The sequence below is a fragment of the Mobula hypostoma genome, chromosome 10 (genome assembly GCF_963921235.1).
Source record: "Mobula hypostoma chromosome 10, sMobHyp1.1, whole genome shotgun sequence".
In the NCBI taxonomy this organism is placed as follows: domain Eukaryota; kingdom Metazoa; phylum Chordata; class Chondrichthyes; order Myliobatiformes; family Myliobatidae; genus Mobula; species Mobula hypostoma.
In genome coordinates this window covers 61,525,770-61,550,012 of record NC_086106.1, presented here as the reverse complement: position 1 = coordinate 61,550,012, position 24,243 = coordinate 61,525,770, and the positions used below count along the sequence as shown (strand labels likewise).

General features: G+C 39.0%; 1 protein-coding gene across 8 annotated transcripts in view; it reads left to right on the top strand.

The window, feature by feature from the left end:
- The window catches only part of LOC134352940 (leucine-rich repeat and calponin homology domain-containing protein 2-like), a 239,700-nt gene that overhangs the window by 113,271 nt on the left and 102,186 nt on the right, over positions 1 to 24,243 (top strand). For 5 of the 8 annotated variants that reach the window (XM_063060593.1, XM_063060589.1, XM_063060592.1 and 2 more), the window contains 5 exons: positions 8,482 to 8,589; positions 9,245 to 9,322; positions 11,581 to 11,643; positions 13,442 to 13,490; positions 23,366 to 23,503. In XM_063060593.1, the coding sequence (XP_062916663.1) occupies positions 8,482 to 8,589; positions 9,245 to 9,322; positions 11,581 to 11,643; positions 13,442 to 13,490; positions 23,366 to 23,503 (436 nt within the window). The remainder of the gene's footprint in view (positions 1 to 8,481; positions 8,590 to 9,244; positions 9,323 to 11,580; positions 11,644 to 13,441; positions 13,491 to 23,365; positions 23,504 to 24,243) is intronic. The other 3 variants (XM_063060590.1, XM_063060591.1, XM_063060594.1) reach the window with 3 other exon arrangements.

Sequence of the window (24,243 nt, the reverse complement as noted above, 5' to 3'; positions counted from 1 at the left end):
ACCTGAGTTGTAGGGAAAGGTTAAATAGATTAAGAATTATTCCCTGGACTGTAGGAGAATGAGGGGAGATTTGATAGAGAGAGAGACAACATTGAGGGGTATAGATGGGGTAAATACAAGTATGTTTTTTCATTGAGGTTGGGTGAACCTAAAACCAGAGGTCATGAGCTAGAGGGAAAGTTGAAATATTTAAGGAAAGCTTAAGGAACTTCACTCAGAGGGTGGTGAGAGTATAAAGCGAGCTGCCAGCAGAAGTGGTGAATGCAGGTTTGACTTCAACGTTTAAGACAAGTTTGGATAAGTAGATGAATGTGAGTGGTATAGCGGGCTATGGTCCAGGTGCCGGTCAATAGGACTAGGCAGAATAACAGATCATCACAGACTCGATAGGCTGTACGGTCGGTTTCTGTATTGTAATGATCTTATTGCTCAATGATTCTGTCTGGAAAATGTGAATTTATCATTTGTATTTCAGGATATAGAGCATGATTTTAAATTTGCTAGTTAAGCAAAACTTAAACATAGTAAAGAGAAAGGAATATCATAAGACCAGGTAGTTTATTCACAAATTGGCAGAACAGGTACCTCAGATAATTGTTCTGTTTAGCAAAGATGCTGCTGATTAATTTTGTTAACAATGAGGAAAAACTGGATGTGCTGTATGGTAGAATGTTAGATGGATGACAGGAAAACAAACAGATTTCAGCACAAAGTGTTGAAAATACTTGGGGCATGTAGCATCTGTGAAAAGGCAAAGTGTTATAGTTTATGATCTTTAAGGCCATGAGACATGAATACTTGTCTATCCCCCTCCCCACCCCACCCACACTGCTTCCATATCTTTTAAGCATTTCTAACACATCCTATTTGATATCAGATTAGCAGTGCAGGCTGACTCTACTCAAGTCACTACCCAAAAAGTTAAAATTATGGAATAAGATTCTGTCTCATTGGAACTTGATTTTTTTTAAAAACTGAATTAAAATAGTTTACTATATTTTTAATTTATTTCTTGATGGAGCTTAACGTTATGGAAAATCACAATATGGACCATTTTCTTTGTAACACATGTTTGCTCTTTCTCTCTTCCCCCCTCCCCCCACCCCCGAAATGCAGGGGATCACAAGTCTTTGTGTTTTTTTATATTTTCTGCACACTTTCAGATAAATGGTAGTATGTTTTTGAAGGCGATTATGTCATTATTTCAAAAACCCTGGATCCTATGTCCTGTGTTAATTGCTTGGTTAATCTGCCTGGAGTACAACTGCTAGGCAATTATGCCAGCCTTATATAAAACACTGTTTTGTTACAGCTGGAGTACTGGATCGCATTCTTAGCACCATAGTGCAGAAAGGATGTTGTGTTCTGAAGGAGGATTTAAAAGATTTTAACTGGAATAGTTCCAGGTACTAGGATAATGCGTTGTGGCTAAGTAGAGAAGTTGTGATGGTTTTAAATCTTACAAACTAACACTGACAATTGTTTTCACTTCAGTAATAGTTAAGAATATAAATAAAGATGTTCTTTTCCATCAGCTGTCATTAAAGTGTTCAGGTTAAAGTTGATTTGTAAAGATGCTAGAGAGGCATAAGAAATAAACAATTAACTAACAAGTATTTATGTTTGGGTGATGGATGATAATCCAATAATATGTCCAAGTGGAATTGGACATGTGAATTGCTATAGCAGATAAACTTGCAGTTTTATTTAACCAAAAACATCTACTCATCACAAAATTTCTAAAACTAATAGTCTGTTTCATAGCGAGAATATATCTTGCAGTTGAATCTGTAAACTGTGTTGGAAGTGTGCGGAGAAACCTTCAGGACTCAGATATTGTAGCTATTTAACACTGAGTTTGAATGTCGTGAATTGTGAGACATTTATAGCTCGCGAGGATTCAGCATGGCTTATTCTGGTCATGCTGGTGAAAAATGCATTTAAGTTAATGCCACTTCTCAAATCTTCCTTGATATCAAATGCAACATCAGTTTTTATTTTTTTTTATCATTAGCAAACTAATTGTGGAGCCTACATGTAAGTGAACATTAATAATGTTGACTTCGTGAAACAAGCAACCCAGTATTGAACAATGCAGAACCTCACTGTGTTCCTCATTAACTGATAGTCAAAAGCATTTCTTGATTCCACTGGTCCAATGGTCCAATACAATGCAGTTTGTCACTTTCCTTTGGAATTTGAGCTTTTAATTTCATGATTGATTTGTCATATGGCTCTTCATAAAATAGTTTACTATAATCCATATATTCTGCATTAAATGTGTTATTCTCATCAATTTTGAGGATATAATTTTAAGTCCTCATCCTAAACTGCATTACCCCTCCTCTCCATATTAAACTCCATTCGCCAGAACTTCATCCAGTTACTTGTGTCCACAATGTATTCCACAGCAAAATCAAAATGTCTTCATCACAGCAAAACTTCTCCTTTCACAAATTTTCGAATAGTAACAAAGCTGAAAACCCCACATTTTGATTCCTTTTCCAAGTTATTGTAAATAGTAAACAATAGAATGCCAGTAACTCCTCCATAGGATACTCACTACATGCATCCTTCAAACCTGAAAAGAACCCATTTATTTCAGTAACACTAGTCATGAAGGGTCTCTACCTGAAATATTGACTCTTTACTCATTTCCATAGATGGTGCCTGACCTGCTGAGTTCCTCCAGCATTTTCTGTGTGTTACATTTATTTAATGTGACAGCCAGATTTCAATCCATGTTAACACACTTCATCCAGTAATTTGAACTCTAAATTTATGGACCAGTCTTCATGTTGCACCTTGCCAAATTTAAATACACTGCATCTACAGAATCGGGTGGATTGGGCTTCGCTATGAATGGCCTACTAAGTACCTCCAGCATTTTGTGTGTATAATTCACTGTAGTTCCATGTTTTCAGTTTTAATATGAGTAAGTCATTTTGGCTGATTTCTAAAATCTATATGGGGAAGGGCAAATTATGAGGCTATAAGGCTAGAACTTGCGGGTGTGAATTGGGATAATGTTTTTGCAGGGAAATGTACTATGGACATGTGGTCGATGTTTAGAGATCTCTTGCGGGATGTAAGGGATAAATTTGTCCCAGTGAGGAAGATAAAGAATGGTAGGGTGAAGGAACCATGGGTGACAAGGGAGGTGGAAAATCTAGTCAGGTGGAAGAAGGCAGCATACATGAGGTTTAGGAAGCAGGGATCAGATGGGTCTATTGAGGAATATAGGGAAGCAAGAAAGGAGCTTAAGAAGGGGCTGAGAAGAGCAAGAAGGGGGCATGAGAAGGCCTTGGCGAGTAGGGTAAAGGAAAACCCCGAGGCATTCTTCAGTTATGTGAAGAAAAAAGGGATGACAGGAGTGAAGGTAGAACCGATTAGAGATAAAGGTGGGAAGATGTGCCTGGAGGCTGTGGAAGTGAACGAGGTCCTCAATGAATACTTCTCTTCGGTATTCACCAATGAGAGGGAACTTGATGATGGTGAGGACAATATGAGTGAGGTTGATGTTCTGGAGCATGTTGATATTAAGGGAAAGGAAGTGTTGGAGTTGTTAAAATACATTAGGACAGATAAGTCCCTGGGGTCTGACGGGATATTCCCCAGGCTGCTCCACGAGGCAAGAGAAGAGATTGCTGAGCCTCTGGCTAGGATCTTTATGTCCTCGTTGTCCACGGGAATGGTACCGGAGGATTGGAGGGAGGCGAATGTTGTTCCCTTTTTCAAAAAAGATAGTAGGGATAGTCCGGGTAATTATAGACCAGTGAGCCTTACATCTGTGATGGGAAAGCTGTTGGAAAAGATTCTTAGAGATAGGATCTATAGACATTTAGAGAATCATGGTCTGATCAGGGACAGTCAGCATGGCTTTGTGAAGGGCAGATCGTGTCTAACAAGCCTGATAGAGTTCCTTGAGGAGGTGACCAGGCATATAGATGAGGGTAGTGCAGTGGATGTGATCTATATGGATTTTAGTAAGGCATTTGACAAGGTTCCACACGGTAGGCTTATTCAGAAAGTTAGCAGGCATGGGATCCAGGGAAGTTTGGCCAGGTGGATTCAGAATTGGCTTGCCTGCAGAAGGCAGAGGGTGGTGGTGGAGGGAATACATTCAAATTGGAGGATTGTGACTAGTGGTGTCCCCCAAGGATCTGTACTGGGACCTCTACTTTTCGTGATTTTTAGTAACGACCTGGATGTGGGGATAGAAGGGTGGGTTGGCAAGTTTGCAGACGACACAAAGGTTGGTGGTGTTGTAGATAGTGTAGAGGATTGTCAAAGATTGCAGAGAGACATTGATAGGATGCAGAAGTGGGGGCTGAGAAGTGGCAGATGGAGTTCAACCCGGAGAAGTGTGAGGCAGTACACTTTGGAAGGACAAACTCCAAGGCAGAGTACAAAGTAAATGGCAGGATACTTGGTAGTGTGGAGGAGCAGAGGGATCTCGGGGTACATGTCCATAGATCCCTGAAAGTTGCCTCACTGGTGGATAGGGTAGTTAAGAAAGCTTATGGGGTGTTAGCTTTCATAAGTCGAGGGATATAGTTTAAGAGTCATGATGTATGATGCAGCTCTATAAAACTCTGGTTAGGCCACACTTGGAGTACTGTGTCCAGTTCTGGTCACCTCACTATAGGAAGGATGTGGAAGCATTGGAAAGGGTACAGAGGAGATTTACCAGGATGCTGCCTGGTTTAGAAAGTATGCATTATGATCAGATATTAAGGGAGCTAGGGCTTTACTCTTTGGAGAGAAGGAGAATGAGAGGAGACATGATAGAGGTGTACAAGATAATAAGAAGAATAGATAGAGTGGATAGCCAGCGCCTCTTCCCCAGGGCACCACTCCTCAATACAAGAGGACATGGCTTTAAGGTAAGGAGTGGGAAGTTCAAGGGGAATATTAGAGGAAGGTTTTTCACTCAGAGAGTGGTTGGTGCGTGGAATGCACTGCCTGAGTCAGTGGTGGAGGCAGATACACTAGTGAAGTTTAAGAGACTTCTAGACAGGTATATGGAGGAATCTAAGGTGGGGGCTTACATGGGAGGCAGGGTTTGAGGGTCGGCACAACATTGTGGGCCGAAGGGCCTGTACTGTGCTGTAAAAGAAAAAAAAAATAAGGGTATAAGGGCAGGGTCTAGAACAGAACATCTGGAACTGGGAGAACATGGTAGTGTCATGTTCCATATATGTACCAGTGATGTAGCTAGAATGATAAGGTGCTGCAGGTCAAGTACAGGGAGTTAAGGAAGAGATTAAAATGTGGCATCTCAAAATGTAATAATTCTAGATTACAATTGGTGCTGTGCATGGGTGAGCTTAGAAACTGCAAATGGATGGCTGGCGAAGAGACACTGTAGAAGATGGGGCTTTAGTCCTTCGAGTCATTGGGATTGGTTCAATAGGCGTGTAATCTGTGGTCAGAATGCATTTTTTTGTGGAGAAGTTGCTAGTGCTTTTGAGGGGATTTAAATTGGCGGGTTGATGTGAAAAGGGCAACAGTTTGAGAATGCACTTGCTGGTGAACCTGGAAGGCAGACAGATAGGTTTGGAAACCAGAACAAGCAAAGCTTTTACCTCAAATTTAGAAATGTTTAATAGTTTATATATCAATCCAGAGAGTGAAGGTTGTAAAGATGATGAATTAAGGATGCAGATAAGCATTTTATCTATTACTTGAAATATAGCTTAGTGGGATAATGGTTCACTATTCCCAACTTCAGCATTTGCAAGTAAGGTAGATGGGAGATTGCTGAAAAGATGCACAGATAAAGCTCCTTGGATTGAACTGACAAACAAGAAGATAAGGGAAATTGCATTTCATGAGGATCAAAGGGAAAGTATGCAGACAAGTTTTATGTAAATCCTAAAAGTAACAGTAATGAATATGGGATTTCAAGTACAAGTATCCTAAGAAAAACTGGGGCTGTCAGTAGAACACGAAAGCAATTCTAAAATGCATTTAAAAGATTTTTTAAATCAATAAACTGTGAGCCTAATATGAAAGGGCTTTGGGGAACTGCAGTGGCAAGGTAGGCAGTGTGCAGTCAGTGATCGTAATTCACTTAGATTTAGAGTGTTTATAGAAATTAACAAATAAAACCATAAATAAAATTGTGGCAAGGACAAATTTAGTGAGAATAGAAAGAGCCACTTGAAAATCAATCATATCAGGATGGTGAAAAATAATCAAGTGGGAGATGGTGATAATTCAGGAGAAATTTATAATTAAACAAAAGGTGAATTGCTCAAATCTAGATTCTTGTGGAAGTTGGGGGGTATCTAAGGCATGAGAAAGCAAATTATGGCAAGTATGAGCACTCAACATGGCAGAATGCCTTGAATGATCCAGTTGGTTGGAGGCTTTTAACCTCAGGTTGGGAGAGTTCATGATGAGCATGTTCTTTTTAGAATGAAGGGAAAGGTCTTCAAAATTAGGGAACCCTGGTCAATGAAGAAGATTGAAACTGTCAAGAAAAAGGCACATCAGGCATAGGCAGTTGTACAAGTCGCTTAAGGAAATTAAGGTATGCAAGAATAGAATTAAGAAGGAACTTGGGGCAAAAAGGGAGAAAAACATGAGATAGCCTTGGCAGATAAGTAAAGGTGAATCTAGTAATTCTAAAAGCATATTAAAAGCGAGAAAGTAACTGGAGAGAATAGGTCCTTCTTTGGCATCAGTGTGGTTGCTTGCGTGGAGCTGGGAAGATGGGCATGGTCCTAAATGAATATTTCTTGTCTGCTGTTACTGTGGAGTAGGTCACTGAAATGGGGATTTGGGAATGAGAACAATGAATTCCTAAAACCTGTCCACATTATGAAAGAAGAGATGCTGGCAGAGTTAAAGCACATAAAAGTGGATAAATCCCTCAGGCTAGACCAAGTGCTTCCCAGGACATTACTGGAAGATGGGGAAGAAGTTGCTGGGTATCTTGCAGAGATATTTGTGAACTACCAAAAAACTGAAGGGTGATTAATGTTGCCTTTTTTTTTATTTAAAAAGAGCTGCAAGGGCAGTCCATGAAAATGCAGGCTGGTGAGTCTGTCATCAGTGATGGGAAAATTGCTGGAGGGGATTCTGTAAGACACGGTCTACCTCTATTTGGAAAGGCAAGGATTGATTCGGATTAGTAGTCTTGGCTTTGTTCATGGGAAGTTCTCAATTTGATTGAGTGTTTTAGAGGTGACCAAGAGGATTGGCAAGAGCGTAGTGGCATTAGCAGATTCTTTGATGAGCTCCCACATTTAGGCTGGTCTGGGATCCAGGGTGAGCTAAATAATTGGATACAAAATTACCATGGTGTTAAGTGAAGGGTTATTTCAGATTGGAAGCCTGTGACCAGTGGTGTGCTGCAAGAATTTGTCTGGGTCCACTGTTGCTTGTCATCTATATCAACAGTTTATGTGAGATTCCTTTGACATAGTAAGTTTGTGAATGACATCAACATAAATGGTATAGTGGACAATAAGGAGATTATCTAAGACTGTAGTTGGATCTAGATCAACTGGAAAATGGGACAAGCATTGGCAAATAGTAATTAACTTTAAAATACAAAGAGTTTCATTTTGGTAAGTTTGTTTGGCAGTCAGTGGACTGACGGGCCTGTTTTTTTGCTGAATTTGTTAAAGATTTGAGATTAAGCTAAAGCTTGTTAATGTTTAGAAGAATGGGAGGTGGTATTATTAAAACAAGTCTTTGAAGAGGGGAGACAGGATTTGTATAAAGAGCATGCTAACTTGGCTGAGATTTCTAGAACTAGAAGGGATCTTTTCAAAATAAGGGGTTGTCTCGAGAGATGAGAAATGTCTCTTCTCAATTGGACTTGATTCTTTGGAATTTTCTGCCCCAGAGAGCTGTGGAGGCAGAATCGTTAAATATATTAAAGACAGAAATGGGTAAGCCTCTAAGCAACAAGCAGATTTAAGGGTATAGAATGTGTTATACACACAAGTTTCTTCCATTTGTCGCATTCCCTGGGCACATTCCCTGGACTAGGTAAAACGCATTTTTGATACAGAAGGCTGACGTACCTTCATTTACTCAAACATAATTAAAAACCTGACGTCATTTTCAGGTCAAAACTTCATTAACATTGTTTTGCTAGTTTGATAGGAATATAACTTTTTAAAATTTAACATCTGTTAATATACTGAGCAACATCCTGCTTCACCCCATTATATGTGTCATCTATTAGAAGTTGCACCCTACTAAAGTTTAGACAACTCTGAATTATTCTGGTTTGCATCCAATGAAAGACCTCCCTGTATTCTCTTAATACCATCCAATATGATTTACAAAGAAAAGATAGGCAACGCATGCAACTATTAAATTTAATGCTTTGTTGAAAAAATTTAAACTTATCATTGCAGAGTTCAGGGGATTTTTTTTCTCTGAAGAAGATTGTAGGTATTATTCTGTTTGTTCTGGAGGTGGTTTCACAAAATAATTAATTAATTTGTGAAACTGCAGGCGCTCAAGTGAAATGCAACAAATATTTCGAGATGAGGATGAGTTGAAGGAAGTTATGGATTTGCGTAAAATAGCAGCTCAAATATTACAGCAGGAACCACAGAACAGGTATTATAAATGTTTGTGTATTGTTAATAGAACATTTGAAACAGCAATCCTTTCGGTATAGTAAAATTTGTAAACCTGCAATTCAATGTAACTAAATTATGCAGCTTACTAGAGATATAGTTGTTTAGTACAGACTTTGTAAGGCTTAAACCCTTAACACTGACTTTCATTATTGTATTGTTTAATTAGTTTGTTATTTTTATTGCCGTAATACTGCAAGATATCAGAAGTAGATTGTCTGGAAAGGTTTTGTAACAGACATAAATTTGGGCTTTTTCGTAAATTTTATTTGTAAAGATAGCCAGAAATAGAGTTTTAAATATGGATTTCAGGGAGAGAAGTAGAATTGTTAGTGAACTGCACTTGGGAACAATTGTCTATGCTTCACCTTTTGTGTGCTTTTGCGTTCTCTTCTACTCCCTGTTCTTCATTGTCTTTTTACTTTTAGTTTATTTAATAAGCAGCCCACTTTCAATGTTGCTATACTTCTGTGTATTTCTAGAATGCCAAATGTGGCAGTTTTAAAAAAAATACAAAATAACTAGTCTTGATTTTTCACATGTCATTACTAATAACTTCCATATAATTTCCCGATACCTTTCTTACTTCCTTGTTTCCTATTGGAATGGTTGATGGTCATGGTGTGTGAGTACAGACGGAGGCCAGTAACTTTTAAAGCATCATTCAATGAAAACTTTATCCAGAGGAGAAGGTCAGCAGGACCAGGATCAAGGTACATTTACAGAACAAACAGAAATTTGAAACTAGTTTACTTGTACTAATGTATAAATATTTATAAAATTTGCATTAGATTATTTTTCACTAGTTAGCATCCATAACATCAACACCTAATTTAACTCAGAATCTTGAGCCTTTGGAATGTGACATTATGGGGTGTAGTCATAGATTTTGAATGTAAATATTTTGCCATAATTTTTTTTTAAAATCTTTCGTACATAGTAAACTCTAATAGAGATCAAATAAGAATTAGCATATTATGCAAGACAAAAACTTTAAGATGGTAAACATCTAGGCCGCAGATTTGCTGTTATCTTAACTGAATGCTATCCATCCCAAAGGTTTCACATTCCTTTAAAGTTTAAGTTCTCTCCTGTTTCTGGGATCAATATGCTGAATTAATGTCTGCTTGTTACCACTTTAGTAAAGTGCTGAAACTAGTTCCCTTTTTTCCAAACCAAAAAAATGAAGATTCTGAAAATCTGAAATTAAATCAGAAGGTGGATGTATACTGCAAGTCGGGCAAGATCTGTAGAAAGAAAAATAGCTAATATTGCATGTTGGTGATCCTTTCATCAAGTACTAAAAGAATGAATGAATGAGTATGTTTTAAAAGAGGAGATGAGTGCCAAGAACAAATAGTCTCCACCCTTTCTAAAGTTGCATAGGTGGCAACATGTGCTTTTGGTGTTAGAGAAACATGCTTTTTAATTATGGTTGATGTGCCTGAAAATGAGAGTAAAGGGAGTTGAAAAGAATAGTAAAGCGATCAAATAAAGTGCTGGAACTTGTAGATGTCAAAAACAGCATTTACTAGAAATTAGAAATGAAAGCAATTTGAGTATCAGGTTGCACCAGATGTCTATCAGCTGCTATATTCTGACTTTTACAGTTCCACTCTTTCTTCTGTTCCCTTTGTCTATTACCCTCTATTTACACTCCTCTGGACAAGTCATCTGTGGATAATAAACATTCTTTCCCCTCAGATGGCATCCAACAGCAGTTGTGTCCCCGCATATCTTCATGACCATCACCACCTCTTTGCGTCTCTTAACTTAAAACAACCTTTTATTTTTTTCCATTCTAATAAGAGGCCATTGACTGAATCATTAGCTACCTTTATCTCTGCACATATGCTGCTTGGCCTACTGAGTTTAAATTTTTCTATGTTCATTTTTTCACTTCCATTGACATTGAGCTTGACCCTCTCTTTAATTCCTCACATTAGTGTTCAGAACTTTTACTTAACTATAGAAATGTCAAATTATTCTGTCTCTCCATTCTTGTAACCAGGGTGTGAGAGTAATATTTCTCTTCCAAGTATCTATGTAGTTGGAAAATTGTGGCTCCATTACATAACTGATAGCTCACAAATATTGTTTTGTATCTGGGACCCTAGATCTACATGAAATAGTTTCAGTTGTGTATACCAGTCAAGTATATGCTTGCTAGTTTTCCCCTATTCCTCAGAATAGTTTTGAAAATAGAATATGTCGTTCAAATAACAGAATTCTGAAATAGAGCCAAGGCTGTAGTTTCAGATATTGAAACCTTTTATAAAATTGATTCAGTGTCTAAATTAAGCTTTTTAAAATTTTCTTGCTGCTCCATGACTCACTGAAACCAGTCCATTTTCCACAATTGCTGCTTGAATTTTAGTATTTGAGCTTTCTGCCTTGTATTCTAATGTCATCTGTAGACGTTCAGATTCTTTCAATTTTCTTTAAACTTAGTCAGGGAATGTGGGATCACCTTATAGACTTCCATTGGCATTAATAAACATAGTTATTTAAGCATTACTGGTGGAAAATTACTGTTTATTGTCACCATCTCATGAAAGTTCGGTAAATATTTGGTGTCAACATATATGTTTAACATGTATGAGTCTATTTCAAAGTTAGCATGTCGTAAAGCATATCGTGACTTGTTTGTTGCTGTTACAGGTTTATTGTAATAGAAAATCAGAATGCTCCTCCTTGAAAAGTGGTCAGAAAGCTTGATGTTTGAATAATACAGGATACTTGTATGCAGAGGAAAATAGTTCAAAAATTAACTCTGAGCTGTTTCTGTTTTCTGAATTCTTCAATATCTAGTTTAAATATAATTTTTAGAATAAGGCATCAGAAAAGTATGAAAGTGAGCAACTACAAAAATAATATTTTTAATAAATGAACAATCGGTGCCCTGCATCAATGTACGTTGTTGCTTGGTTAATCTAACTGGTGTATTTATATGAAATTATATTTCTTGCAGACTGTTAGTACACTCATCATTAAGTGGAAGAGACAAGAAGAAAAAACCATTGGAATCTAATAGGTATTTTTAATCCTTATTCTGTTTTGCATGACTGACCTTCCTCCCTTCCCCCACGCTGTCACCATGTGGGCTTCATTTATGCTGTCGTCATCCAACTATTTAAGTACATATCTAAATTTGAAATTTCTCTGATAAGTTTAGTGAAATAATGCATACTGGCACTGGTTTCCTATAATTTACATAACATCAAAATAAACACCATGCAGTACTTAAAATTGTGGCTATGAAACATTACTTTTGTAACAGTTTTAAGTGTTTCCAGTTCATACATCAGAAGTCTAATACAGTGCAAGTATGTTTTCATTGGTATGTATTTAAATTTGAACTTGCATACTCCTGTCAAATGTCCCCCATGGTTATCTCTTGGGGCTGGAACTTACAGTTCATTTAAGTTCTTTTCATGTCTTCCAGGAACTGTGCTAGCACTTCTGAACTCGCCACATGATCACCACCAGTAAAGTTTCTTTTACAGCAGATCTGAATTTTAAAGCAAATTCTTGGCTGAAACCACAGTGTTCTACTGAACTTTTCTCACAAATATATATTTTTTAAATTTAATTAATAATAGGCTCTGGAAACTGAAAATATTTTAAGGGGGAACTTGCTCAGAGGGTGATGAGTGTGTGGAACAAGCTGGCAGTGGAAGTGGTGGATTCAGGTTTGATTTCAACATTTAAGAGAAATTTGGATAGATGCATGAATGGGAAGGGAATGGAGGGCTATGGTCCAGGTGCACCCCAATGTGACTAGCCAGATTAATAGGTCGGCATGGTCTAGATGGTCTGATAGGCCTATTTCTGAGCTGTAGTGTTCAACGACTCTGATTCTATCCACATTGCTGAGAGCTGCGGTCCTTGGGATTAAAAAAAAAGAGGAGTGGTCAGAACTCATGCCTTCTATTGATCCTTGTAGCAATATGTTTTTTTTGCAAATGCTGGATAAGATGCGATGTGAAGTATAATGATAGGTGCTTGCATTTGATATTGTTTTCAATTAAAATCACAAAATTTACTGGATTTGTGAATGCATGATAAATTTGGACTCTTAAAGATGGAAATTAATGCTTGGGTAAAATCTATTCTGCCATATTTTGCTTAAATATAATAATGATTCCTCTTGAATCAATTGAAAGTAAAAACACAATCAGAAATTATTTTATTGAAGTGGAATCTTTGTTTTTCTACAGCTGAAGTGCCAGGATAAGTGTGTTGGCCTGCAACTTTTCAGGAGTAGATGGCTTTGTCAGGGGCTTTATGGGATGCTTTGTTTCCTAATTTATATTTTCTGTGTACATTGCTAAAGGGTAACCCCATTAAAAATATGATTTGACACCCCTCTCGCTCTCAAATAGCTGCACAGAGCCCTAGAACTGGATATTAAAATAATTCTTGATCAACCCAAAACCATCAATGCAGTATTCTTGTACTAGTATGTTCTGAAACCTACTGCTTAGTCTCAAGGATACATTTACAGATCTTAAGTTCCAAGGCTGTTAATATTTTGATGAGATAGCTTAGCCTGCATTTGTATTCTACAGATGTTGTTTGATCTGCTGAGTGTTTCCAGCATTCTTATTTTTAGTTCAGTTCTATAGCATGTTAGAACAGACATAATTGTGGATGAGCCAACATTGACATTGAACCAGCAATAATGCTTTCAGTGAATTACATGCTCTTTAAAAATATATATACTTTCAAAAAAAACTACCTTATTTTTAGAAATAAGCTTATATTTAAAGGGAGTATTGTATTAATATATTTAACGTGTGATGTTATATTTAAGCTTATTTTTATTTCAGTAGATCAACAGATAAGGTAGATTCACCAGGATCACTCTTCAGCTGTCGGGTAAGATGGTGTATTTTTTTTGTCAGACCATTTTTTGGTAGACAATTCTGGTGTCTTTTTTTTTCTTTTTGATCATTTTCAACATGAGTAAATTAGTGATAGAACTACCCTATGTTGCCTAAATACTTGCATGTCATTAGTTACTTGGCTGGGTCTGATGGTTGCTCCAAGTACTTTGTTTCAAAGTACCTTTCATTCAGTTACACCATTGGTGATAAGAATCAGTTTATTCAACTCTGTTAGATATGTTTGATAACTACTGAATGTAGTACCCTACTCTACAAATCCTAATTAGTTAGCAACGAGTCACTGATCAGTAATCGATCAATTATAAATATCATGCTAATTGACAAAATGTGCATTATAACTACAAATTGATTTAAAATAAAGTATTCCATTGTTTACAAGATTGATTATTAATTGTATCAAATATTAAATGTATTCAGTTTTTTTATCCTGTAAAAGAATATAGCTCTTTTAGATGTGTTCAAGACTAGATACAGCTGCTTACAGGAATGCATAGCCTGGGCTTCTTTCAGTTTTGTATGTATACTTACAAAGGCCTAATTACAAAAATATGCTTTGTGACTTAGATTTTTTTTTCCAGATACTGACTATTGTTTCCAAAGAGAATGGGAAGTTTTATAATATTTAGATATCTGAGAAAAATAATTAACAACTTAATTTTGATTTATGAAATAGCTATTCTTTGAATTAAAAATAGGTTATTATGAATGCATTGAAAACATATCCTGTATTATCACAAAATGACTAGAGAGCTGATGTTTACCAAGTGACAAATAATGGCTATGTATTATTGAGAGTTTAAAATCTCCACTTTTTAATTTCAATGTCAGCAAAAGAAAAATCTTGTTAATATATCAGGATAGTATGTGGGAGGATCAAAGTTTTACTGATTTTTGTTTAAATTTCTGGATTTACAAAATTGCTGGAAAACTAAATAAAACAGCCATAATATATGGAGGAAAAAGCTCTGTGTTCACATGGAGGAAACATTTGATTACATTCTGTATGTACTATTGCCATGCTAAATGGGATTTCATTATCAGAGGAAGGAGTTCTCAAATGGCATAGGTAGGCAACTGTGGCTGACAAAGGAAGTTAAGGACTGCATAAAAGCCAAGGAAAGGGCATATAAGGTAGCAAAAATAACTGGGAATTTAGATGATTGGGAAGCTTTTAAAATCCAACAAAAGGCAACTAAAAAGCTATAAGAAGGGAAAAGATTAAATATGAGGCCAAACTAGCCAATAATATAAAGCAGGATGCCAGAAGTTTTTTGAGTTATATAAAAAGTAAAAAGGAGGTGAGAGTTGATATTGGACCACTGGAAAATAATGCTGGTGAGGTAGTAATGGGGGACAAAGAAATGGCAGACAAGCCTAATGGGTGCTTTGCATCTGTCTTCACTGTGGAGGACACTAGCAGTGTGCCAGAGGTCCGTGAGTATCATTGCTTTTACAAAGAAAACGTGCTAGGCAAACTGGATAAGTCAGCTGGACCAGACCAGATGGACTACATCCCAGAGTCCTGAGAGAGGTTGCTGAAGAGATAATGGATGCATTGTTCATGATCTTTCAAGAATCACTTGATTCTGGCTCGTCCCAGAGGACTGGAAGATTGCAAATGTCACTCCATTTGTTAAGAAGGGAGGAAAGAAGAAAAAGGGAATTATAAGCCAGTTTGCCTAACCTCAGTGGTTGGGAAAGTGTTGGAGTCTATTATTAAGGATGAGGTTTCAAGGTACTTGGAGACTAATGATAAAATAGTCAAAATCAGCATGGATTCTGTAAAGAGAAATCTTGTCTGACAGATCTGTTAGAGTTCTTCGAGGAAGTGACAAGCGGGGCGGACAAAGGAGAGACAGTAGATCTCATTTACTTGGATTTCCAGGTGTTTGATAAGGTGCCACACATGAGACTGCTTAACAAGATGGAAGATACTGGCATGGATAGCAGGCAGGCGACAGCAAGTAGAAATAAAAGAGGCCTTTTCTGGTTGGCTGCCAGTGACTAGTAGTGTTCCTCAGGGGTCAGTATTGTGACCACAACTTTTCACATTGTTTGTCAGTGATTTAGATAATGGAATTGATGGCTTCGTGGCAAAGTTTGTGAATGACACAAAGATGGGTGGAGGGAAAGGTGGTGCTGAGGAAGCAATGTGATTGCAACAGGACTTGGACAATTTGGAAGAACGGGCAAAAAAGTGACAGATGGATTACAGTGTTGAGAAATGTATGATAATTCATTTTGGTAAAATGAACAATAGTGCAGACTGTTATCTGAATGGCCGGACTGGTGGCGTAGTGGCATCAGCGCCAGACTTCGGAGCGAAAGCTCCCAAGTTCGAATCTGGCTGGCTCCCTTGCACGCTTTCCATCCGTGCTGGGTTGAGCGTCGAGCTAGCAACTCGGCTTCGTAAAAATAAGAAAGCCTGCTAAAAAAAAACACCATCATGACAGCGTCCCGATGACTCCACTCGGAGTTAAGGTCTTTCTTCTTCCTCTGTTATCTAAAAGGGGAGAAGGTTCCAACATCAGAGGAGCATCTATCGGAGGGTTGTGACTTGGATTCTCAAGTCAGAGTCCTCGGCATTCTTAAGTAGGAGGGTGAACAGCCAGAGGTCATGGTCCATGTAGATACCAATTACATGGGTAGGACAAGTGACAAGGTTCTGCATAGACAGTACAGAGAGTTGGGTGGCAAGTTAAAGGGCAGGAACTCCAGGGATGTGGTCTTGGGATTGCCACTCGTGCCACATGCTAGTGAGGCCAGAACTAGGAGGATTATACAGTTTAATACATGCCGAAGGAGTTGGTGTAGGAGGGAGGGCATAAGGTTTTTGGATCATTCATTTCTCTGTCAGGGAAGATGAGACCTGTACTGAAAGGAAAATTTGCACCTGAACTGGAGGGGGACTAATATCCTGGTTGTAAGGTTGGTTAATGCATAGTGGTGTTAAATTAGAGTTGCAGGGGGACTTTTAAATCATTACTTGGCATGAGAGAGAGGTAGCAGATGATTAGAAGACATCAAACGTGGTCTTGATCTTCAAGAATACAGCAGGAAAATAACGCCTAGCAATTGCAGACCTATGAGTCTTGTGTCATTATTGGAAAGTTATTGAAAAAGAAATTGAGGGGCGGGATTAATAATTCGCAGAGTCGGGGACTAATCAGAGATAGCTAGCATGACTTTGTCAATGATAGATCCTGTCTGACCAATCTAACTGTTTTAAAGATATAAAGTGTACTGATGATGTAATGCAGTGGATATAGTTTAGACTTCAATACTTCTTTTGATAAGGCCCTGCATGGGAAAGTGGTCAAAAAGATTAGGACCCATCAGGGTAAATTGGATCTGCAATTGACTTGGTAATATGAGGTAAATGATTGATGGCAGAGGGTTGTTTTTGTGATTGGTTGCCTGGGACAATTGATGCTCCATTGGAGTTGGTGATGAGACCCTTGCTGTTTGTAATAGATGTGAATGAGTTGGATGTGAATATAAGCAACCATGATGTATAAGTTTGCAGATTGACACCAAGTTAAGAGTTGTCGGTATGGAGAGTAATCAGGCTACAGGGTGTTTGCAATATGTTGGTGAAATGTACTGAGACGTGGCAGGTAGAATTTAATCCAGATAAATGAAAAGGTGTATTTTTGAAGTGCCTCTCAGGCTCGGTTATGCAGCATGAAAAGAAGGGTCCTTGGAAGTACTGAGGAATATTGGAACTTTCGTATACAAGTCAAAATCCTGGAAGGTGGCAAAGCAGGTAGATAACATGATTAAGAAGGCCTTTGTGATGCTGGTCTAAATTTAATACTTAGAGTATTGAATACATGTCACGGTGGTTATGCTTTGACTTTATAAACCTTGTATTGAATACAGTTCCAGTCGCCTCACTATTGGAAGGAAATAGAAACATAGAAAATAGGTGCAGGAGTAAGCCATTCGGCCCTTCGAGCCTGCACTGCCATTCAGTATGATCATGGCTGATCATCCAACTCAGAACCCTGTACTTGCCTTCTCTCCATACCCCCGATCTCTTTAGCCACAAGGGCCATATTTAGCTCCCTCTTAAATATAGCCAGTGAACTGGCCTCAACTGTTTCCTGTGGCAGAGAATTCCACAGATTCACCACTGTCTGTGTGAAGAAGTTTTTCCTCATCTCGGTCCTAAAAGGTTTCCCCTTTATCCTTAAACTGTGACCCCTTGTTCTGGATTTCCCCAACATCGGGAACAATCCTCCTGCATCTAGCCTTTCCAATCCCTTTAGAATTTTATACGTTTCAATAAGATCCACCCTCAATCTTCTAAATTCCAGCGAGTATACGCCTAGTCGGTCCAGTCTTTCATCATATGAAAGTCCTGCCATCCCAGGAATCAATTTGGTGAACCTTCTTTGTACTCCCTCTATGGCAAGAATGTCTTTCCTCAGATTAGGGGACCAAAACTGCACACAATACTCCAGGTGTGGTCTCACCAAAGCCTTGTACAACTGCAGTAGAACCTCTCTGCTCCTGTACTCGAATCCTCTTGCTATGAATGCCAGCATACTGTTCACCTTTTTGACCGCCTGCTGTACCTGCATGCCCACTTTCAATGACTGGTATACAATGACACCCAGGTCTCGTTGCACCTCCCCTTTTCCTAATCGGCCACCATTCAGATAACAATCTGTTTTCCTGTTCTAGCCACCAAAGTGGATAACCTCACATTTATCCACATTAAATTTCATCTGCCATGAATTTACCTACTCACCTAACCTATCCAGGTCACCCTGCATCCTCTTAGCATCCTCCTCACAGCTAACACTGCTGCCCAGCTTCGAGTCATCCGCAAACTTGGAGATGCTGCATTTAATTCCCTCGTCTAAGTCATTAATATATATTGTAAACAACTGGGGTCCCAGCACTGACTCTTGCGGTACCCCACTAGTCACTGCCTGCCATTCTGAAAAGGTCCCGTTTATTCCCACTCTTTGCTTCCTGTCTGCCAACCAATTCTCCACCCACACCAATACCATACCCCCAATACCATGTGCTTTAAGTTTGCACACTAATCTCCTGTGTGGGACCTTGTCAAAAGCCTTTTGAAAATCCAAATATACCATATCCACTGGTTCTCCCCTATCCACTCTACTAGTTACATCCTCAAAAAATTCTATGAGATTCGTCAGACATGATTTTCCTTTCACAAACCCATCCACTGAAGGGAGTGCACTGGTGATTCACCAGGATGTTGTTTGGGGTAGAATACTTAAATTATGAGAAGAGACTGTAGAGTCTAGGTCTGTTCTTTCAGGAGTAGAGGAGGTTAAGAGGGGATACAATTGAGGCATTTAAAATTATGATGCGGAACAGATAGGGTAGATTGCAGGAGACTTTCCCCATATAAGTTGTAGATAAAACTAAAGAACATAGGATAAGCGGCAGGAGATTTGAAGGGGATCAGATGGGAACTCTTTCTCCCCCCCCTAGAGTGGTGAGTGTGTGGAATGCACTACCTGAGAGAATGGTGGAAGCAGTGTTGTTGGCAGCAATTACGTGTCTGGACAAACTCTGAAGTTGTCTGAACATAAAAGTTATGGGACAAGTGCTGGAAGATAGGATTAATAGAAATGGATGTTTACTTGTCAGCATGGGCATGATGGGCCAAAAGGCCTATTTCTATGGAGCATAATTCTTTAACTCAATGACATCAAAGATTTAACTGTATGTTATATATTTTACTCATACAATCACTAATCAAATCACTACAGGTTTCCCCTGCCATCCGAAGGTAGAGCGTTCCTATGAAACGGTTCGTAAGCCGGAATGTCATAAAGCGAAGAAGCAATTACCATTAATTTATGTGGGAAAAATTTGTGAGCGTTCGCAGACCCAAAAATAACCTACCAAATCATGCCAAATAACACATAAAACCTAACATATAGTAAAAGGAGGAATGATATGATGAATACACAGCCTATATAAAGTAGAAATACTTTTCTACGATCATTGCCGCACTGTTCTCCGTAGCGAAAATCTCATGCAAGGAGCTCTCAGCAGAAACACGGCTCAAGTGCCGACGGCAAAAACACTCTCTCCAGTAACCTTTAAGCTATGAAGCTGCCAAATCACGCCTAAAAATACACAGCCTATATAAAGTAGAAATAATGTATGTACAGTGTATTATCACTTATGGGAATCAGGAAGACATTGTGCACACTGATGATGGTATGTTAGGCTGAGTCGTCGGAAGTTAGGGTGGTGCAGTGGCCCCCACCCTCTGGGCAGCGACCCAATACTGATCCGCGAAGCATGCAGTGGTACAGCGGTAGCCGGGACTCACTCAGCACATCTTTAAGAAAAAAGCCGAAATAAACAAGCTAATTAGTCAGGTGCCGCCCTGCACGTAAGTGTCGGCCCAGATCAGAGGCGATTGCCAATTGTGTCGCCTGTGATCTGGGCCGACATTTACGTGCTGGGCGGCACCTAATTAATTAGCTTGTTTATTTCAGCTTTCTTTCTTCAAGATGTGTTGGGTGCCTCCCGGCTACCGCTGCATTCTTTGCGGATCAGTATCTGTTTGCGGCCCGGGGGTTGGGGTGGTGGGACACTGGGGTGTCGTCTGTTTCCATCATGCTGGCAGGTCATCTTCTCCTATGACAGCCTGCCTCGATGTCGAAGGTCGAAGTTCATTGTCTGCTGTGGCTGATGTGGAAGGCTTGCTTGATTGCTTAGCCTCACGCATTTTTAGATCATGCAGTTCTTTGTAAGGACTCAAACCATCCTGCAAATATGCCCTAAACCGATGTACCTTTCAAAATTAAAGTCGTACTTTATCATTGCAGCGAAAATCGCACGCAGTTGCTTCATGTTCACTTCCTGGACGACTTCACTTTCGGTCCGTTCGCTACTGCATTCAGTTTCGATTGTTATCCTTTCCTCTTCCAATTGCATCAGCTCTTCATCTATCAGTTCTTGGTCATGGGATGCCAAAACCTCTTCAACATCATCTTTATCAACTTCCACAAGCCAAACTCACTTGGTCCTTCATTCACCTGGATCGAAACGCTTAATTATGTCTAGTTTTACGCTAAGTATCCTTACGAGCTCTTTCAGGCTTTTCCGATACCTTAGAACTCATCTTGCTAACAGATGCTGACAGGCACGTGTTTAAGCAATGCCGGCTAGAATGCAGTTCCGAATCCGGGGGAGAGCGGCTGCTCGGGGCGTGTACTGCTTTTTTTTTCGCGCGCTGCCTTTTTTCGTAACAATGAAAACACCTTCTGTTAGCGAAAACAGGTAACTAATGTAGGTCTTTCATAACAGTGAGGTTTCGTAAAGCGAACGTTCGAAAAGCGGGAAACACCTATATTACAAATCGTTTAAACTACTTACAAGATTTCAAACTGCTGTCAGTTTGTACAATCTTTAATTCGGTCATTGTTGTTACACATGCAGTCCTCAGATTGTCCATTTGTACTTGATGTATTTTTTTGAGCTGGCTTGCTCATCTGACCCCACTTCCAACTGCAGCTGTGTTGGTTGATTGTTTTTCTCCTTATTCTCATTTTCCACTAGTGTTGCTGCCTGACCAGTTATTTGATTGGTCACATAGACTCAGTTGTTTTTATTTTTTTATTACAAAATATGTAATCTCTTGTGTTTTCATCATCGGCTTCTCTGGAAAGTTTTGCTTTTCATAAATCTGCGACCCAAGTTTGTTTATTTCGGGATATAGTGTGGAAGAGGCTCTTCCAGCTCTTTGAGCCATGCCACCCAGCTACCCTTGAAAGACCTGATTTAACTCTAACCCAATCATGAACAATTTACATTGGCCACTTTACCTAGTTGTCAAGTCTTAGGACTGTGGAGGAAATCGGAGTACCTGGGGTAAACCCACACAACCCTTCGGACAGCATACAAACTCCTTACAGAGGACACTAGGGTTGAATTCCAAACTCCAATGTCCCAAGCTGTAATGGTGTCATGCCAACTGCTAAGGTACCGTGGTGCCCAAAATAATCTTCCCTAATCAGGAATGGGACCCGGGTCGTGCCAGTGAAAGCACCAAATCCTAACCATCGGACCACCATGGAACCAAGTTTTTATATGTTGAGAACTGACCCACGCAGTTCAATAGGTACATTTAATGTCAGAGAAATGTATACAATGTACATTCTGAAATCCTTTTTCTTTGTAGACATCCACGAAAACAGAGGAGTGACATTTAAAACGTTAGAACCCAAAGCTCCCCCTCAACTCCCCTCCCACGCACAAGCAACAGCAAGGCAACGAACCCTCCACCCCAAAAACTACTCAATCACCCAGTAATTTGATATACCACAGTGTCTTGCCCTCTCCCTCCACATTGTTTCAGGGCTTTCAGGTGCCTGCAGTAGGCGGTCCATGATTCAGCTCCATACAATAATGTGTGAAAAATGATGGCTGTATAAACCAAAAGTTCTGCTTGGGCTTGTAGATTGTGGTCTTGAAAGAAAGACTCTTTTCCTTAATTTTGCATAGGCTCCACTAGCACTACTCAGCCAGTGGTTGCATTTGAAGAGAGAATGCTGTCAAGGTCTGGAAAGTGGTTTACATTTTCAAAGATGATTATCATCAACCTTTATTAAGGGCTGGATAAATGGCTGGTTGGGTAGTGTAGTGACTGATATTGGACTTGTGTTTTTTTTAATTGAAGAGGAGGCAGTGAGGTTAAAATGTTTGCTGTCCATTGTATACCCGACTGGGATTCTTTGTGGCAGGTCTTGGCCAGTGAGGTGAAGGATGGCAGTAATAAAAATGGCAAATAGGGCAGGCGCATTGATGCAGTCCTGTTTGATTCCTGCTTTAACAGCGAAAAGTTTTGATTCATTGCCGCTATTGCTGAGTGCTGTGGCTGACACGACTTTGTGCAGTAGCCTCGTTGTTTGTAAGTCCTAGGATATCAGTGGAGAGAGCACTTGAAAGTACTTAACCATGACACCACAGCTGAACTAGTGGTTAGTAAGCAAATGCTCCTTCAGAGATCTGTGAAAAAGACATAGGGAAACCTCCCAGTATGAAAAGTCCATAATGCCATTGGGAGCCTGAAAAACAACAAAGCCACTGGTCTTGACAAGATCCCAGCACAGCTCATCAAGGAAGGTGGACCAGCACTCCTGCACCACATGCATGCCCTGTTCCTGAAGGTCTGGGAAAAGGAGCAGAGCTCAGGGATGGAGCAATAGTGACCATATTCAAGAAAAGAGATGAGGCAGATTGTAACAATTATAGAGGCATCTCCCATCTGTCAACAACAGGCAATGTGCTTGCAAGTATCCTTGCCAACCAACTCCTTCCACTGTCTGAAGAAGTATTCCCTGAATTGCAGTGTGGTTTCCGTCCATCTGGAGGTATTACAGATGTGATCGTCACAGCACGCCAATTACAGGAAAAATGCCGTGAACATACGCAACCCTTATACTTAGCTTTCATAGGTTTGACAAAGGTACTTGGTACAGTAGACTGATAAGCTCTCTCTCTGGCATGTACTATCAAAACATGACTCCCTTGATATTCTTTATAATACCCTACTGACATTCCGAGTTTACTTGTAGGATTGCAGAGATAACTGTGTTTTGTTATCTCAGATTTATACGGATGAACAGGATATTACAAAGTAAATTGTGGATTTTCTTGACCTATCATTAAATTTCTCAGAGACCACTTTCAGGCATGTGCAGATTGAACAATGCATTATTGATACATCTTGTTGTAAGTTCAGTGAAATAGCAATGTGGTTTGATTATAATCTCTAGTACTGATGATTTGTGTAGTTTTGTATTTTTTATTGCTGATTATCATTTTTCTGAATAATTACAGTCAACAGGTGTTTCTGACGAAGTTGAAAAACAAGATGTGAATAATACAGATCAAAAGTATGGTGAGGTTCAGCGACCTGTAGAATGGCATCATGAAGAAAGGAAACACATTAAGCAGATCAGAAAAGATCAGATGAAGGTATCTTAAAATTTCAGGACATTTATAAAATCTTTGTTTCCCAAAAAATTATAAAAATAAGTGATGGATGTAAATCCTATTCAAGAAACTTGAATTACAAAAAAAAGACTGAATTAGGGTGGAATAATGTTTGGAAAAACCTTTTTGGAGCAGATGTGCAAATACATGTCTGAAGCTGGGGTGGATCGACTCTTTCACAAATGTAACTTCCTCAACCAAAGTCACCAAGACAATTACTATTCATCCTTTCTGATGATGAAAGATATATAATTTGAAGTATTAAATTTGTTGCATAAATAGAGCATAGAACAGTATAGCACAGTGCAGGCCCTTCAACCTACAATGTTGTGCTGACCTGTATAAATCTACTCCATGATCAGTCTAACCATTCCCTCCAACGTGGTCCATAACTGTCCATTTCTACCCAAGAGGCTTAAATGTCCCTATTGTATCAGCCCCTACCACCACTCTGGCACCATGTTCACCACTCTCTGTTAAATGTTTATGGTCTGTTTTTATTAACGATTATAAAAGAACAACATTTTTCCACAAGTTGTCATAGTAAAGTTTCTATTGGGCTTTATTCAGAGCTGTCTAGTATGCTTTGTTAACATGCATAACATGCATTCTAGTTGATAGACTATCCCTTCTCTACATTATGTTTATTTTTGTTTTTATTTTTCCTTCTTGTGCTTAGATTTCTGACAGGGAATATTTTGTACCACACATTTCTCATTTAA